The following is a 17,905-nucleotide window of genomic DNA, read 5'->3' as shown; positions in this document are numbered from 1 at the left end:
CTTCCCGGACCAGGTCCCCTGCATTGGCAGGCAGATTTTTAGCCACTGCGCCACCAGCGAAGTCCCAAGATGAGACATTGTTAAGTCTTACCTGATGACGTGGACCAGTTTAATAGTAGTTTACATTACAACACAAAGAGGAACAATTTTGGAGTGGGAGAGGGGAGTTTCTTCTTTCTGAAATCTACTGTTTTAACTAGGGAGAAGCGAGGTGGAATGGAAAGAATGTTTGGCTTGTAGTGTAGGCATAGATTTGGATCCCAGCTCTACTACTTTTAAGGTCTAAGCCTTGATACAGGCATACCTCGGAGATGTTGTGGGTTCAGTTCTGGACCACCACAATAAAGTGAATATCGCAATAAAGTGAGTCACAATAATTTTTTGGTTTCCCAGTGCATAATAAAAGTTATGTTTACACTATACTGTAGTCTATTAAGTATGCAATAGCATTATGTCTAAAAAAACAATGTACAATACCTAATTAAAAATTACTTTATTGCTAAAAAATGCTAACCATCATCTAAGCCTTCAGTGGGTCGTAATCTTTTTGCTGGTTGAGGGTCTTGCCTCGATGTTGATGGCTGCTTGCTGATCAGGGGAATGGTTATTGAAGGTTGGAATGGCTGTGGCAATTTCATAAGACAACAGTGAAATCTGCCACATCGATTGACTCTTCCTTTCGTGAACTATTTCTCTGTATCATGCAGTACTGTTTGATAGTGCTTTACCCACGGAACTTCTTTCAAAATTGGAGTCAATCCTCTCAAACCCTGCTGCTTTATCAACTAAGTTTAAATCTTTTGTTGTAATTTCAACCATCTTCACCAGGAGTAGATTTCCCTCTCAAAAAAAATACTTTCTTTGCTTCTCCACAGGAAGCAATTCCTCATCCATTAAAGTTTTATCATGAGATTGCCCTAATTCAGTCACAACTTCAGGCTCCACTTCTAATGCTAGTTCTCTTGCCATTTCTACCACATCTGCAATTACTTCCTCCACTGAAGTCTTGAACTCCTCAAAGTCATCCATGAGGGTTGGAATCAACTTCTTTTAAACTCCTGTTAATGTTGGTATTTGACCTATTCTCATGAATCACAAATGTCCTTAATGGCATCTAGAATGGTGACTCCTTTCCAGAATGGTTCAATTACTTTGCCCAGTTCCATTAGAGGAATCACTGTCTATGGCAATGAAAAGTATTTCTTAAAGAATAAAAAAAGTATTTCTTGGGACTTTCCTGGTGGCACAGTGGTTAAGAATCCGCCTGCCAATGCAGGGGACATGGGTTCTAGCCCCGGTCCAGGAAGATCCCACATGCCATGGAGCAACTAAGCCCGTGTGCCACAAATACTGAGCCTGCGCGCTAGAGCCCCCAAACCACAACTGCTGAGTCCACGTGCCACAATTACTGAAGGCTGCGCACCTAGAGCCCGTGCCCCACAATAAGAGAAGCCACCACAATGAGGCACCTGTGCACCGCAACAAAGAGTAGCCCCTGCTTGCCACAAGTAGACAAAGCCTGCGTGCAGCAACAAAGACCCAACGCAGCCAATAATAAATAAATAAATAAATTTCTTAAAAAAAAAAAAGTATTTCTTAAAGAATAAGGATTGAGGGCTTCCCGGGTGGCGCAGTGGCTGAGAATCTGCCTGCCAATGCAGGGGACACGGGTTCGAGCCCTGGTCTGGGAAGATCCCACATGCCGCGGAGCAACTAGGCCCATGAGCCACAACTACTGAGCCTGCGTGTCTGGAGCCTGTGCTCCCAACAAGAGAGGCCGCAATAGTGAGAGGCCTGCGCACCGCGATGAAGAGTGGCCCCCGCTTGCCGCAACTAGAGAAAGCCCTTGCACAGAAACGAAAACCCAACACAGCAAAAAAAAAAAAGAATAAGACTTGAAAGTGAAAATGACTCCTGATCTGTGAGCTGCAGAATGAATGTTGTGTTAATAGTTATGAAAACAATATTAATCTTGTTTTACATCCCCATCAGAGGTCTTGGGTGGCCAGGTGCCTTGTCAATGAGCAGTGATATTTTGAAAGTAATCTTTTTTTTTCCTGAGCAATTGGTCTCAACAGTGGGCTTAAAATATTCAGTAAACCATGTTGTCAACAGGTGTGCTGTCATCCAAGCTTTGTTCCATTTATAGAGCACAGGCAGAGTAGTTTTAGCATAATTCTTAAGGACCCTAGGATTTGGGGAATGGTAAATGAGCGCTGGCTTCAGTTTCAAATCACCATCGCCATTGGCCTCTAACAAGAGAGTCAGCCTGTCCTTTGAAGCTTTGAAGCCAGGAGTTGACTTTTCTTTAGCTATGAAAGTCCTAGATGGCATCTTCTTCCAAAATAAGGCTGTTTTGTCTACACTGGAAATCTGTTGTTTAGTGTAGCCACCTTCATTATCTTAGCTAGATCTTCAGGATAACTTGCTGCAGCTTCTACCTCAGCCCTTGCTGCTTCACCTTACACTCTCATGTTATGGAGATGGCTTCTTTCCTTCAACCTCACGAACTAACCTCTGCTAGCTTCACATTTTTCTTCTGCAGCTTCCTCACCTCTCTCAGGCTTCATGTAATTGAAGAGAATTAGAGCCTTGCTCTGGATTTGGCTTTGGCTTAAGGGAATGTGTCTGGTTTGATCTGCCTTCCAGACACTAAAACTTTCTCCATATCAGCAATAAGGCTGTTCCTCTTTCTTGTCATTTGTGTGTTCATTGGAGTAGCACTTTTAATTTCCTTCAAGAACTTTTTCTTTGTATGCACAACTTGGCCAACTATTTGGTGTTAAGTGCTTTCAGCCTATCTCAGCTTTTGATGCACCATCCTCACTAAGCTTAATCATTTCTAGCTTTTGACTTAAAGTGAGAGACCTGCAACTCTTCCTTTCACTTGAATACTTAGAGGCCATTATAAGGTTATTAATTTGCCTAATACCAATATTGTTGTGTCTCAGAGAATAGGGAGGCCCAAGGAGAGGAAGAGACAGGGAAAGAGCCAGTAGTTGGTGGAGCTGTCAGAACACACACAACGTTGTCATTTAGGTTCGTCACCTTATGTGGGTGCGGTTCACAGCACCACAGAACAATTACAATAGTAACATCAAAGATCACAGATCACCATAGCAAATATAACAATAATGAAAAAGTTTCAAATATCGTGAGAATTATCAAAATGTGACACAGAGATGAAGTGAGCAAATCCTGTTGGAAAATGGCGCCAATAGACGTGCCTGAAACAGGGTTGCCACAAACCTTCAATTTGTAAAAAAGCCATATCTGCAAAGTACAAGAAAGCGGAGCACAATAAAATGAGGTATGCTTGTATCTGTTAAAAAGCCGCAGCAGGTGCACAGGACACTTTTGCTCTTTACTTCCAGCCCTACTCAGAATGCACCTTGTGTTCACCCCAGCCGTTCTTTTCTCCTTCCCCCATTTTAGTGTGACCCTCTTTCCCTGCTCTAACCCCTTGGCCTACCTTTCTTCCCATCTACTCCCCCCTTTGCTGCTCCAGGAGATGGCTGGTAGAAGTGGTGGTCACAACACCTCTTTGCCTTCTAAGTAAAGAATTTGTGGTGGGATTGGAAGTGAGGCTCTCTGTTCTGGAAGTGAGGTATAGCTTCCACTCTAAATACATGAATTATGAAGGGATGGAGGTTTGCAGTGGGGGGAGGAAAGGATGTTTCATTACTTCTGTACTCCTTTCATGTCTGGCTGTTTTTCCTTCTGTCACACCAAGATTTCCTGTATAACTTAACTCTCCAATGTCACTTTCATCTTTCTCTACTTCTGGAAATTATAGACCCTTTTAGAAGATTCTGGGAGCCTCTGGCCAATACTTCTTTTAATCTACCCTCTTAGAGTATAATGTCTAAGGCCAGGAACATTCATATAACAAAAGTTTATTAAGAAATTATTAGGCAGGCCCTGTGTTAAGTGCTGAAGAGACAGAGATGAATAAGATGCACCCCTCCTCTCAAGGAACCTACAGTCTACCGAGTGAGATAGGCAAGCAAAGTCATCATTTAGTGGGATAAGGATTCTAGAGGAAGATTGTATGAGGTAATGAGGACATTGAGAACAGAGTGCCAAATGATGATGATAAGTCAGGAAAGTCTTCTTAGAGAAGGAGGTACTTTAACACAGATGTGAAGAATAAATAGGAGTCTGCTGTCTGAAAGGGGGAGGGATTGTGTTTCAGATGGAGGAAATAGCCAAAGCAAATGCAAGGCAGCAGGGCTTATTCAGGATACTGCAAACCCATAGTTTGGCATGACCAGACAATGGCAGTAGTGATTGAAAATGGAGAGAAAATGAAATGTTTAAGAATATATCCCACTGAGGAGTAATGTTCTATTTCTGAACCTAAGTGGTGGGTATATGGGAGTTCATTATATCACTCTTTCATTCAACAGATATTTGTGTGTGTGTGTGTGTGTGTGTGTGTAATTTCTGGAAGCCCATTATGTGCTTTAGCATTGTAGGAATAGAAAATTCCATAGAATTTTCTACCTCAAAAACATGCCTTGAGGGTTATATGAATTACTTAGTAACCATATGGAGTATCAGTGTTAATGTCAGGGTTCAGAGGAAGGGGTGTTGATGATTTGGGATTTTTCTTCTGCTTCAGTTCATAGCCTAGAGGGACACTTAGTTTTTATTATAGGCTTGTTTGAATTGTCACATAAAGCATTCATTTTTTGTGAACATTCACAATGGGGTATCAAAAATGAACCAAGCAGATTCCATGTTGCCAAGCTGCTTATGATTTAATAGGGGAGCTAGGAAAGATGTGCACATGTGCTGTATGAAAAGCAAATTATGTGTGTGGGAGTTTGGAGAAGGAGAGAGAATCACATGGGTCAGATTTTTTGGGATTCGGGGACTGGTCATTTACTATTAGTGCTGTCAGTCTTGTTCCCGAAGTGTCTGAGGCATCAGAAACAATTACTCTTGGTGCCTACCCTTTAGGGTTCCTTGACTGACAAAATGCAAGTTAGCAAAACTTCCAGTGAGTCATCTGCATTAATCAAGGACCTCTTGAGTGTTGTCCTCGTGGTAGGATACAATAAGAAAAATGCCTGCTACCTCCTTACGCACACAGGATGGGTGTAACCCCTGAGAAGGCATGCTAGGCTGAACCAGTGCTGTTTGGTGCCCCTCTCTGCACATACCAGTGCAGGCATGTCCCCTGAACCCACCTTTCCAGTGCTTTCCCATTAGACTCAGTCAGAATTACCTCATCATAAATTGTATTGTAGAAGGACAGATGGTTTTTATTTTCCTTGCAAGCTACTATGCAACTTAAATCTGTGCTAGCATTCTTTTCTCAGATTTTGACTGTTTCCATAAGATTTAGCCCATCTCCATTTTTGCCCTTACTCTCCTTTCTAATTAGGGGTACCTTTGAATTGTCATAAATCTTTGATGTGTGTTTATATTTTAGTGTATCTATTTTAAGCCTTTTTCTCTCTTCTTCATCTCCTACAGTTTTTGTGGCTTTAGTCACGGTACCTCAGATCCCAAATCCTTGTTTTTCCTTCTCCTGCAGTTCCTACATCAGTGTTTACCCTTTCTTTGCCTACTACTCCATGAATCTCTTCCCTGAGTCTCTGACTCCTACCCCATCTCAGCTGTGCTTTGTGGCTTCAGGAAAAATCCTGAGGTGGGTCTGTGATGTTTGCCTTTGCTACCTCTCATCCCCATTCTCCTGACTTTGTTTCCTTCCCTTGTCCTACCTCTGTCTTAAATAAAATCAAGACAAATGCCCCACTAAGTGTGGGCAAGGAGCTGAGCCAACCTCTAGGGGGTTCAAAGATGGCTTAAGGAGCATGCAGCCTAGTGTAGGAGGTGGACAGATCCATAAATAACTAAAATAAGGCCTGAGGAATCGTAAGTGAGATATTTGAGGGACTCACAAGGTAATGAGGGGTAAAACTAGAGCAGCGTGAGTAAAAAAGGGAATGCGGAGCATTGCAGGAAAGTCACACCCTCTATTAGCTAGTGGAGGCAGCTGGTGACAGAGCTGTTACGTGACACTGGACCCTCCCTTGTCTTGCTGGGAGCTCTGTCGGGGCTGGTTCACTTTGGCTTGGGTTATCTGTCTCTAACTGCTTCTGTTTCACCAGGTACCTGAGCAGACTCAGTGGGTAGGTGTGTCCAGCCCTATTTCTGATTCCTCCCTGACTCTTGCTGCCACATCCCATTTCTAGGTTTCTCATGGGATCTTAAGACCTTGCCTCCTTGTCTTCCTTCCCAGTCTTCACACTGGATGTGACTGAACAAGCTTAGTCCTCTTCCTCAGGGCTGCCATGTGTATTTTCACTGGGGGTCTAAGGGGAGAGTGGAAAGTAGGGTTGGAGGTGATAGAGGCAATAGGAAGGGGCATTGTCAAGTTGAGCTTGCTCTCCGTTTCAGCATCTAAGTTATATATACCTTCCAAACTGACCCAGTTCTGGTATAGTTGTTTCTGCAGAGCTACCGATCTCATTGGTTAAGACGGAAAAGAATCATAAAAAGACAGTGGTAATAATAGACTGACTTCTGACCTGTTTCTCTTTGGATACCTTCCCCAGAGATAGAGATAGGATAAAGGGGAAGTTGGTTGTCAGAGTGATGTAAGGACCTTAGCCTCTGTCTACTATCTGTAAGTGTTGTTAACACCTAGCTCTTGGAAATCTAACCTTTGGCAAAGTACCTACTCATTACTGTTTCCAAAATACCTGTGGAAATCTGAACTGGAGCTTGCTATTGACAAAACACAAAGGTGCTTCTTTTCAGATTCAGTTGAAAATCTCCTCATGTTTAGAGCAGGTCAACAGCGCTTCTACACACTCACCTTGGACTCATTTTGCTTTTCGTGTTTTCATCAGTCAGGGTAGTAGGTTATTTCATGACTCTGAATCTAACGTTTTACATATATTTTTTGGAACTAGTAAATCCTTCCCGAGAAAGTTACAGAGATACTGGCTTTCTAAAGTAAGCTTCAGAGTGGAAGCTGTTAGTACACAGAAATGTTTATTGAATGAGTAAGATTTTAGTAATATGTACAGATATTACTCAGTTTAACGGACTGTAACTGAGGGAAAAGTTATGAAACAAATTTTAGTAACATATTTGACATATAACATTAGTAATCACTTCTTATGGAAAGAGCACTTAGTAACAATCTCAACCTGTACTTATATATTGGTTATGCTTTTCACAAAGTTTCTACGTATATAAGCCCTTGAGATAAACTAGGTGAGTCCTCTGCTGTCATCCCTCATTTTACAGATACCTGAAATAAAGGCTAAAAGACCAATCTGGTATCCTGGGGTTAGAACCCATAACCTGGTTTAGTACGCTTTCCTCTGCAAACTGTTCAGACAAAAAGTTTGCATGAATCTGTGATAATAAGAGATAAATAAAGCAAAGAGTAAGTTTTGGGGTTTTTTTTGTTTTTGTTTTGTTTTTGTTTTTGTTTTTTACCATACTCACTTTTATTCAATTTAAGGATTGGCATTCTTTTATTCTGGGATTCTTTCAACAAATACTGAGGGCCCAGCTGTGTACCAGGTACACAAGCACTTGATATAGTGTTGAACAAGACAGATATGGAACTTACGTTCTAAAAAAGTAAGAAAAATAATAAATAAGTAAACAAGAAATAACATAACAATAAGTAAATTCAGGTAGTTAGAAGAGCTCTGAAGAAAATAGAGAAAGGCTGGTGTTGGTGATATTTTCCTATGTGATATATTCCTGAAAATGGACACCAGGGTTTAGTGTGCATATGCTTTAAAGGGAGATTCCTTTCTGAGGAATCCAAGCAATCATAAAACCTCTCTTCATTGTGGTGTTTGGAGGATTCATTCCTGTTCTTTTTCTTCAAAATTGACCTGAAGTCCAAAATTGGCTTAAATCCAGAGAGTGTTTAGTTGAGGCTAAAGATTTGCTGTTTCAGGAACTCCTCTTGATACCTCTTTCATGATGTTGAGGCTATGAGAACCAGTCTTATTGCTGGACAAATATTCCATTTTTACCATTTTCACTCATCTTTATAAAATAATGAAGACAAAATACTAGGCAACAGTGCTTTCTCAGTTTTTAAAAATTAGCAACAGAACTTTCTTCAAAGAAAATTCCAGATACCCAGTATGTAAAACAGCTGTGGCTCCTCTGCTCCACACTATAATGATCCCCCACGAATGCTTGAGAAATCACTAAGGCTTTGCAGAACACAGGATGAAAACTACAATAAAAAAACTCAAATTTCAAATCTTCTGATAAAAAGATAGCTGTGTGGTGAAACTGGCACAGGCACCACACCAGAGCTTCCAAATCATGTTCTGAAATCCATGAAAGTACGCATTCAGTGCGAAAATAGATTTATATGTACATTTTCATCTAAAATTACATTTTCAGGTAGCATTTTTTATATAACGCAAAGTCAAAGTTTAATTGAAGCTATTTCTTCAGAGCATACTTCCCCCCGCCCCCAGTTTTATTGAGATATAATTGAAATAGTGTACTGTATGAGTTTAAGTTGTATGGCATAATGATTTGAATTACATATATTGTGAAATTATTACCACAATACAGAGCATGCTTTTTTATAATGTGGGCATGATGGTACTACTGAGGCCAAAATACTTTTCATCTACTAATTTAAAAGTTAAATTTCATATTGACCAAATTTTATTTTGTTCATAAACTGTTTAATTATAAGTAAATCCATGATATGTTTTTTATGTCATTATAAAGTAATTGATTTGCTGGTTTAAAATTTTTTTTTCTTTTTGTCTTCTAGTTTGCCAGGGTTTGGATACCTGATCCCGAGGAAGTTTGGAAGTCAGCAGAGTTGCTCAAAGATTATAAGCCAGGAGATAAAGTCCTCCTGCTTCACCTTGAGGATGGAAAGGTAAGAATTTTGCTTTTATTTGTTGTTATTGGCATAAAGTGAAGGAAATTCAAAAGTGTAAATTTGCTGTGACATACTTAACTTCACTTGGAAGTTAAATTTTGAATTAATGTAATATTTTCACTTACTTAATTGATAAAAATAGCAAAATGGCAAACTCAATTTTCTATCCCAATGGCTTAGTGAAAATAGCAGGTACTTTTAAAAATCCATTATTTTGATTTATGAATTTATTATGACCTGGTTTAGATTCACATCTAATCCTCCCAAAGATATTCCTGTTTATATTTTGTTTAGGATACTATTTAAATTATTCACATTAAGAAAGCAACATTTAAGGAGGCAGTTTGAGATATGATATTTGCTGGAACTAGATATTTGAAAAATATTTACTTAGAAGCTGTTATATAAAATACTTTGCTAGTGGCTAGAAAAACTTAAAACCAGTTGTACCTCTTTCCCATCTGCATTCACTGCATGAGTGGACTCTTAGTTCTACCCTTTTTAATCTCTCCACTGCATTGGACAGGGCATGTCACACCTTTTTCTTAAAAACCTTTGTGACGTTAATTTCCTCTAAACAAGTTATAATCTAGCCAGGAAAATACAGGATATAAAAAGTAGTTCAACACAGCAATATTAAGATGTCAAAAGTTAAGCTTATGATGAACTGCCAAGTAGTAATGGTGTCTTGACCGTTAATATATATTGAGCACTTACTATGTACAGGCATAGTTCTAAGTGCTTTATATGCTGTAACTCACTTAATCCTCATAACAATCCTGTGAGGTTGGGCTATTATCATTACCACTTTATGGATGAAGAACCTGAGGCTCAGAGAGTTTGGGACTTGCTCAGGGTTATACACGCATTAAGGGATGAAGCTGGGACTTAGAGCCAGGAGATTGCCTTTCTGGTCTGTGCTCATTACCACTCTGCTGTACTGTAAAGACAGTGAGGACTTTAGGATCCCAATAGAGGGAAATATCACTGTGGGCTGCTTCAAGAAAGGCTTCAAAGAGAAGGAAGAATTCTGACTAGATAGAATTTGGATTAACAAAGAGAAGGAAGTAGACTTTGTGAGGATTGGAATATATTTTGGAGATAGTGAATATCACAAGTTGACTGGAGCAGAGATTTAGAAAGGTGTGTGTTCTAATTCAAGGCTTGTGTGTAAAGGTACCTGCTATATACCATGTTAAGAGGTGGCAAAAGATATGCTCTCTGACATTAATGTCAGGTAAGAGAAGTACATATACTTATAAATAGTGTGACACATGATATAATAAATATAAACAAGAAACAAAAATAGAACAGAGTGGGTAGTGGCCAGAGGGGCTGGTGAAGGTTAAGGGTCAGAGAGGCATTGTCTAAAGAATGAGTAGACAAGGAGGAGTGCATTTCAGGGATCTAGAAAAGCATGGACAAAGGCAGGGAGGCTTGTACAGTGATGTGTGTTTGGGGAACTGCACAAGTTCCATGTTGTTGGGATGTGAAGTGAGGGTACAGGACTGACAAGAGGATGGAGGTGGGAACCAGATCACAGAGGGCCTGGTGTTCATGCTGAAACTCTTGGACTTCAACTGGTACGCTATGGGGAGTGATTGTAGTGTTTTTAAACAGAAGAAGGGTGCCAGGTTTGTGTTTTAGAAAGGACTCACTGGTGGCAGTATGGAGGATGAATTTTAGGAGAGCAAAACAGAGACAAGGAGATTATTCAGAAAGAAGGCAGGGAAGAATTAGGCCAGATTAGGAGGGCCTTGACTGCCAACTAAGGAATTAATTTATTCAACATTCATTGATCATCCACTCTGTGAGGCACAACGTTAGGTACCTTAGGCTATATTTTCTTCTTTTTTTTTTGGCCATGCATGTGGGATCTTAGTTCCCCAACCAGGGATCGAACCCGCGCCCCCTGCAGTGGAAGGGCAGAGTCTTAACCACTGGACCACCAGGGGAGTCCCCATATTTTCTTATGTTAATTCTCACAGCAATCCTGTGGGTTCACAGGTGGTATTATAACCATTTTCCAAATAAGGAAGCCAAGACTCAGAGACATTAAGCAGTCTACCTGAGATCACACAGCCAGAAGTGGCTTTTTTGTATGTCAGGAGCTAGTGCAAGGACCAGTCTGCTTTGGAAAAGTTTTATTATTATACCCTAATAAACAGGCAGAGAGAGGTCGAGGGGCAGCTTGTAAAAATTTCCTCCCCATTTTGCAGAGTCATTCCAACCTGATTTGAACATTTGACCTCTATATATCTCTTTAGTATTAAAAGTATTAACAAAAGTCTTTTTACAAAATCAGCTTGTCCCTCTCTGCAATTATATTGCCATTTTTTTTTCCTTTTCATGTGTCGTGTGTTGTTTGTCCTTAATACATAATTGAGTGACAATCTCCATGCTTGGCTTTGCCATAAAGCCATATTCCCTTGGCTTTAAAGTGAGTAGTACTTCTTAATTTGGGGGCCCAAGCACCTCATTAAAAGTTGAATAAAAACTATGGACTGTGTTTTTAAAAAAATACACATATATGTATATATTTACACATACGTGCATACACACAAAGTGTTAACACCTAATTTTAGGGGATTCTTGGACCTCTCAGGGTTCAGGAGTTCCCAAGTACTTAGCACATACCAGGCATTGTCTCACTTAATTTTTACCACACCCTTATGAGCTGTTTCCATTATGCCCATTTTACAAATGAAAGATTTAGGTTAAATAACATACCCAAGACCACAAAAGGAGTAAGTACCAGTTTTAGGATTTGAACCTGGGTTGATCTGGCTCTAGAGCCAAGCTCTTACCACTCTCTTATGCTGTCTGTCACTTATAATAGGTGAAGAGGAAAAAAAAAAAGCTTATTTAACTAAAGATTAAAAACTCTGGTCTAGTAACTAGGTAAAAAATATTCTAGGCTTTGACTTTTCAAAGTGTATTATCAAAAATTGTTAATATGCGTTAATACATCTAGTGAAAACAAAGGCTCTCCTTATTTTTTTGCCATTTCCACCAGTTTCTGTGGTTTTGTAAGGTGCCAGGCAAAGAATGCATTTAATAGCTGAGAAGCAAATCAGGAATAGGAAATAAGCAAAATATATATGCCTGTTTTGGGTTAATTGTCATTATTTATCCAGATGCTATATCTTGTGCATTTTCAGGATTTAGAATATCGTCTAGATCCAAAGACGGAGGAACTGCCTCACTTAAGAAACCCTGACATACTTGTGGGTGAAAATGACCTCACAGCCCTCAGCTATCTTCATGAGCCTGCTGTACTCCACAATCTCAGAGTCCGCTTTATTGATTCCAAACTTATTTATACATATTGTGGTGAGTGTGCGTTGCTGTCTGAGTGAACTGTGAATTCTTTTCTCTAATGGACATGGCCATGGAAATATTGTGCATGGGGACAATTCTTATCTTCTCCCTTGTCCCCAGCTCTTTTTTCTCTACTGACTTCTTATCCTTCTTTCACTAATCATTCTCTGCTGAGACCCAGGTCTGGGATTTCCATTCATTTCCTTCTAAGTCTCTTTGCTTGGTGTACCCAACTCAGCGCTCAGCATTTCTTCATTACGCTCCTGTTTTGAAAAGGAACAGGTATCTTTTCTTCTTAAAAGAATTTATACCTTTTATATCCTTGATATTTGCTCTTTTTCTTCCCTACCTATTAACTGAATATTTCTTTTTCTCAATTTTCATTTTTCTTCAATTTATTTTTTTCTTGCACATATGCTACCTTCTCAGTGAAGCCTTTCTTGTCTGCCCTATCTTTTCTTCTCCTAGGTGTCTATCTTCCTTCTCTGTTTAATTTTCCCCCCTTTTCCTTACTACTGTCTAACCTATGATATATATTTTTCTTATTTTATTGTCTGAATTTCCCTCTAGAATATAAGGTTCATGAGGGCAAAATCTTTCCTTTTGTTAAAAAAATTTTTATTGAAATATAATTGATGTACAATGTTATATAACTTACAGGTGTACAGTACAGTGATACACTTTTTGTTTTGTTTTGTTTTGTTTTTTTTGGCTGCGTTAGGTCTTTGTTGCTGCACATGGGCTTTCTCCACTTGCGGCGAACAGGGGCTACTCTTTGTTGTGGTGTGCGGGCTTCTCATTGTGGTGGCTTCTCTTGTTGCAGAACACGGACTCGAGGCACGAGGGCTTCAGTAGTTGTGGCCCGTGGGCTCAGTTGTTGTGGCTCACAGGCTCTAGAGCACGGGCTCAGTAGTTGTGGCGCACGGGCTTAGTTGCTCCACGGCATGTGGGATCCTCCCGGGCCAGGGATCGAACCCGTGTCCCCTGTATTCGCAGGAGGATTCTTAACCACTGCGCCACCAGGGAAGTCCCCACAATTTTTAAAGGTTATACTCCATTTAGATTTGTCTTTTTGTTTGTTTACTGTTGTAAATATAGCCCTTAGAAATGACTTGAAAGCTAGTTGTAGTCAAATATTTGTTGAATGAATGACTTTATTAAGTTAATATATACTTACTGTAAAATTTAAGGAAATACCAAAAAAATGTATAAAAAATGAAAAAGAATTACATGTAATTCACCACTGAAAAATAACCAGTATTGTGTTGTCTTATATCCTGTGTGTATACGTGAGAGAGTATAAATAGATATAAAATTGGAATCAGTCTATATATAGTTTTGTGTCATGTTTTCCTATGATACTTAATATTTTTTATAAACATGATTTGTGGTGGTAGCTCAATAGTCTGTTACATGGATATAATAATACATATTAAACCACTCTCCCTTTTTAAAAAAAATTTTATTGAAGTATAGTTGATTCACAATGTTGTGTTTAGTTTTTGCTATACAGCAAAGTGACTCAGTTGTACATATATATATATTTTTTTTCATCCTTTTCCATTAAGGTTTATCACAGGATATTGAATATAGTTCCCTGTGCTATACATAAACCACTCTCCCTTTATTATATACTTTGTTTCCACTTTTCACTGTTATGAATAACATTATGATAAACATCTTTATTTAAAAAAAAAAAAAAACCTTTATGTGAATCTATGATTATTTCATTTGGATACATTTCTAGGAGTGGAATTTTTGGTTTAAATATTATAAAAAATATTTAAAGTCCTTTCAACATTGGCACAGTTTTTATTATTTTAAATCACCTAGTCTAGTTTGTAAATGGTGTTTTAGTTAGGACTAGGTATAATGGGTTCAGAGGCAAAGGCTGTGATATATTTTGACCCTTAACAATTTGTTAGTTCAATATTAACTGAAATTGAATTTGTGTTAACTATGATTCTCACTTTGCCAAGTTTGATATGCCCATGAGGATATTATTGACTTCTTCTTTTGCTTTTTTTTACCTTTCTCCCCAGGTATAGTCCTAGTAGCTATAAATCCTTATGAACAGCTGCCTATTTATGGAGAAGATATTATTAATGCATATAGTGGTCAGAACATGGGTGATATGGATCCACATATCTTTGCAGTAGCTGAAGAAGCTTACAAGCAAATGGCCAGGTTGGTGGAAGCTCTATTTATTATTTCACGACTTTTATTAGATGTGATAATTTCTTCTTTGCTGAGTCACAGATATTTTAAAATACAGTGAATAACAACTAGTAAATTATTGAATAAACAGCCTTGATTGATTTGTCTCAGATGGCCTGCATTTTTTTTTTTTGGCCGTGCCGTGCGGCATGTGGGATCTTAGTTCCCTGACCAGGGATCTAACCCACGCCGCTTGCAGTGGAGGTGCAGAGTCTTAACCACTGGACTGCCAGGGAAGTCCCTGGCCTGCATTATTATTAAAATAACCTAATATTTGTAAAAGGACATATAGTTTTTAAAAACTGCCTTTGGAATCTCATTGTAATTCTGTGACCATGCAAGGACAGATGTTATGTTTTACAGCTGAGTGGATCAAGGTTTGTAGGTATTAAGTGACTTGCCCAATGTCATTCAGCTAGTGAGTGGCAGACCAGAACTAAAAGGCCTAAGTGCTGAAAGAAATCTGTCTGTATCTGGTAGAATTAAATCTCAAGGAAAGTGTGAATTTTCAAGTTAGCAGATGCTGGGGCATCAGTGATCCTGAACAGCATCAGGGAAATGTCTTTGATGTTAATCGGGGAACCCTATTATTTTGAGAGTGGAGAATGGGAGAAAAAAAGCTATTTTCAAGACTAGATTATCTCTTGATAATATAATGTAATGCAAAACTATGAATGCATAGAAGAATAGTCTGGCAGGTGAGAAATGGTATCCTAGTGTTGTTTTTAATTTACCTTTCTCTAAGTAGGAAAGAGTTTGCACATCTTTACACACATACACACGCACATACCTATATGTATATTTAATATGTATATTAAAAACCATAAGTTCGGGCTTCCTTGGTGGCGCAGTGGTTGAGAATCTGCCTGCTAATGCAGGGGACACGGGTTCGCGCCCCGTTCTGGGAGGATCCCACATGCCGCGGAGCAACTGGGCCCGTGAGCCACAACTACTGAGCCTGCGCGTCTGGAGCCTGTGCTCCGCAACAAGAGAGGCCGCGATAGTGAGAGGCCCGCACACCGCGATGAAGAGTGGCCCCCGCTTGCCGCAACTAGAGAAAGCCCTAGCACAGAAACGAAGACCCAACATAGCAATCAATCAATCAATCAATCAATAAATCTTTAAAAAATAAAAAAAAAATAAAAAAAAACAGAGCTGGTAACATTTAATTCGTTTAAAAAAAAAAAAACCATAAGTTCACACTGATACCTCCATGGAAATCCAGTTCAACACCACAATTTTTATTCTTGATTTCTTTTTCCTTCTTTTCACTTTTTTCTTTGATCTTGAAAACCCTGGCTCTCATTATCCATAATATATTTACTTGTTTGCTCAATCCTGGAATACTCTTTGTATCAGAAATGCTAACCCATACCCCTGTGAAAAGCAAATTTACCACTCAAATACATTTGCTTCCAATTCATTTTGTCTTTAGCCTTACGTAATATAAAGTGCCAATTTCCAAAGTTACTTAGGTTGGTTCCTTTCTTCCCCACCACTTTATTAATTTATTCAACCACTCTCCCATATATGATCACTTAGATTGTTTTCAACATTTTGCAGTTGCAAATAGTGCTACAGTAAATAACCTTGTGCATATACATTTTTGTATTTGTATTTATTTATTGCTCTTCCGAATTGCTTTTAACGAAGCTATGGCAGCAAAATATACAACGTGACCCAGATACACAGTGGAGCAAAGGCCTAGATAATGAGATGGTTTTGTCCACATCTTGGGGAAAAGGGTGATATGTATGTCTTTATGAACACTATTTTAAAAATATAAACTCCGCACAACGTTCTCCAGGAGCTAGAGCCCAAGAGAACCCATGGGGGGTCCATCATCCATTGGGACATCAGAGGCAACCTCAGGGGTGGGGACGGTGGTGGGGGGAGGAGGTAGGGAGTTTCTTCAGAGCCGGAAGAGGCTGCAGCAGTCCCCATCTCTGCTGGGAATGTCGGGCAGTGGCAAGCAGCAATGAGGGAACAGAGTGGGTAGCAGCAGTGTTGGGCAGCTCTTCAATATCTTGATCACAAATATTTGGTACAGCCCAGTTGGTGATATTGCCAGGGGGGCCAGAGAGGTGGAGGAAGACTTCTTGTCCGCAGGGGTAGAGAGTGCACCTCTCTGCTTGAAGAGGGACATGAGGGGTGATGGGGAGCAAAGGGAGATGGAGCAGGGGACTCTCACATTCTTGGCGACCTCAACTGGACCACAGCCACAGCGCCATGATTAGGTTAAACCCAACCACTTTCAGGAGGGGGGTGCAGAACCTGATCACTGACAAGCTTTGGAAGTTTAGGTTCATGTCTGTTTCAGAGCTTTTCTCTACCAACTCGGCATCACAGGAATTCTTGAGCTGGGGTAGAAGGTCTGGTTGAACGTGTCTTCACATCCAAAATTGGTGCTTTTGCTCCAAGCCAGGACCCAGTTGCTCTTGGAACCTGTGGCCCCCATGTCTAGCACAGTGCTGTTTGAGCTGAACATCATGGCCTGGTGACTTGCAACACAATGGTTTGAAATTCAAAATCGGTGTATAAGCAGACGGAGGTGTTGCTGGATTTGGGGCCTCTCAGCTAGTACACAGCGGGGTTGGGGTTCCGGATATTTGGCTTCACAGTGTACACGGTCTTGTCCCCAAAGGCTAATTTGCCTGCATTGGGTTACACAGTGTTCCATACTATTGCGGTAACCTTGACTGGCCTTTAAGAAGACAGGTTGGAGGTGGAGCACATTTTTGTATTTTTAGAGGTGTAGCTTCAGGTAAGTTGCTAAAAGTGGTGTTGGTAGGTCAAAAGGTAGGTGTAAATATACTGCCAAATTCCCTCTGGTAGAGTTCTGGTTTTCATTCCTGCCAAAAATGTTCAAGAGTGCCTATTTCCCCATAGCTTTATCAACAGAATGTATAATCTTTGTTTTTAGTTCTTGCCAATTTAAATGGTATCTCAATGTTGTTTTCGTCTGCATTTCTTTAAATATGAATAAGTTCAAACATCTTTTCATATGTTTAAGAGCAGTTCACTTTTCTTCTGTTTGTTTCTTTGATTATGGGCTGAATTGTCCATTCATGTCTTTTTCCACTTTTCTGTTGTGTTTTTGTTTCTTTGATCCTCAATTTTAAGAGTTAAAAATATATATATATATTAGGTATATTAGCCCTTAACCTGTGTTATATGTTGCAGATACTTCCCCCCAGTTTGATTTTGTTTATGGTCATTTTCTATACAAATGTATTAATCTTTTTTTTTTTTTTTATTGCTGTGGATTTTGAGTCATTGCTAGAAAACCTTTCCCTACACCAAGGTAAAAGAGAATTTAATCTTCTAGTCCTTGTATTGTTTTATAATTTACCTTTGGATCACTGATCCCATTAAAGTTCATACTTTTGAATTATGAGAGATATGGATCCAAATTTATCTTTTTTCTAAATGGCTACCCAGTTATCTTAGCATCACTTATTAAGAAGC

The 17,905-nt window shown here is 39.4% G+C and overlaps 1 protein-coding gene across 4 annotated transcripts in view; it reads left to right on the top strand.

The window, feature by feature from the left end:
- MYO5A (myosin VA) overlaps nucleotides 1–17,905 on the top strand; it is a 201,216-nt gene that overhangs the window by 62,273 nt on the left and 121,038 nt on the right. For all 4 annotated transcript variants that reach the window (XM_082387993.1, XM_082387992.1, XM_082387991.1 and 1 more), the window contains exons 2-4: nucleotides 8,786–8,896; nucleotides 12,061–12,232; nucleotides 14,263–14,407. In XM_082387993.1, coding sequence (XP_082244119.1) covers nucleotides 8,786–8,896; nucleotides 12,061–12,232; nucleotides 14,263–14,407 — 428 coding nt within the window. The remainder of the gene's footprint in view (nucleotides 1–8,785; nucleotides 8,897–12,060; nucleotides 12,233–14,262; nucleotides 14,408–17,905) is intronic.

The sequence above is a fragment of the Balaenoptera borealis genome, assembly GCF_965194805.1.
Source record: "Balaenoptera borealis genome assembly, chromosome: 3".
Lineage (NCBI taxonomy): Eukaryota > Metazoa > Chordata > Mammalia > Artiodactyla > Balaenopteridae > Balaenoptera > Balaenoptera borealis.
The sequence above is the reverse complement of the archived record's forward strand: the minus strand, read 5'-3'. Positions and strand labels throughout refer to the sequence as shown.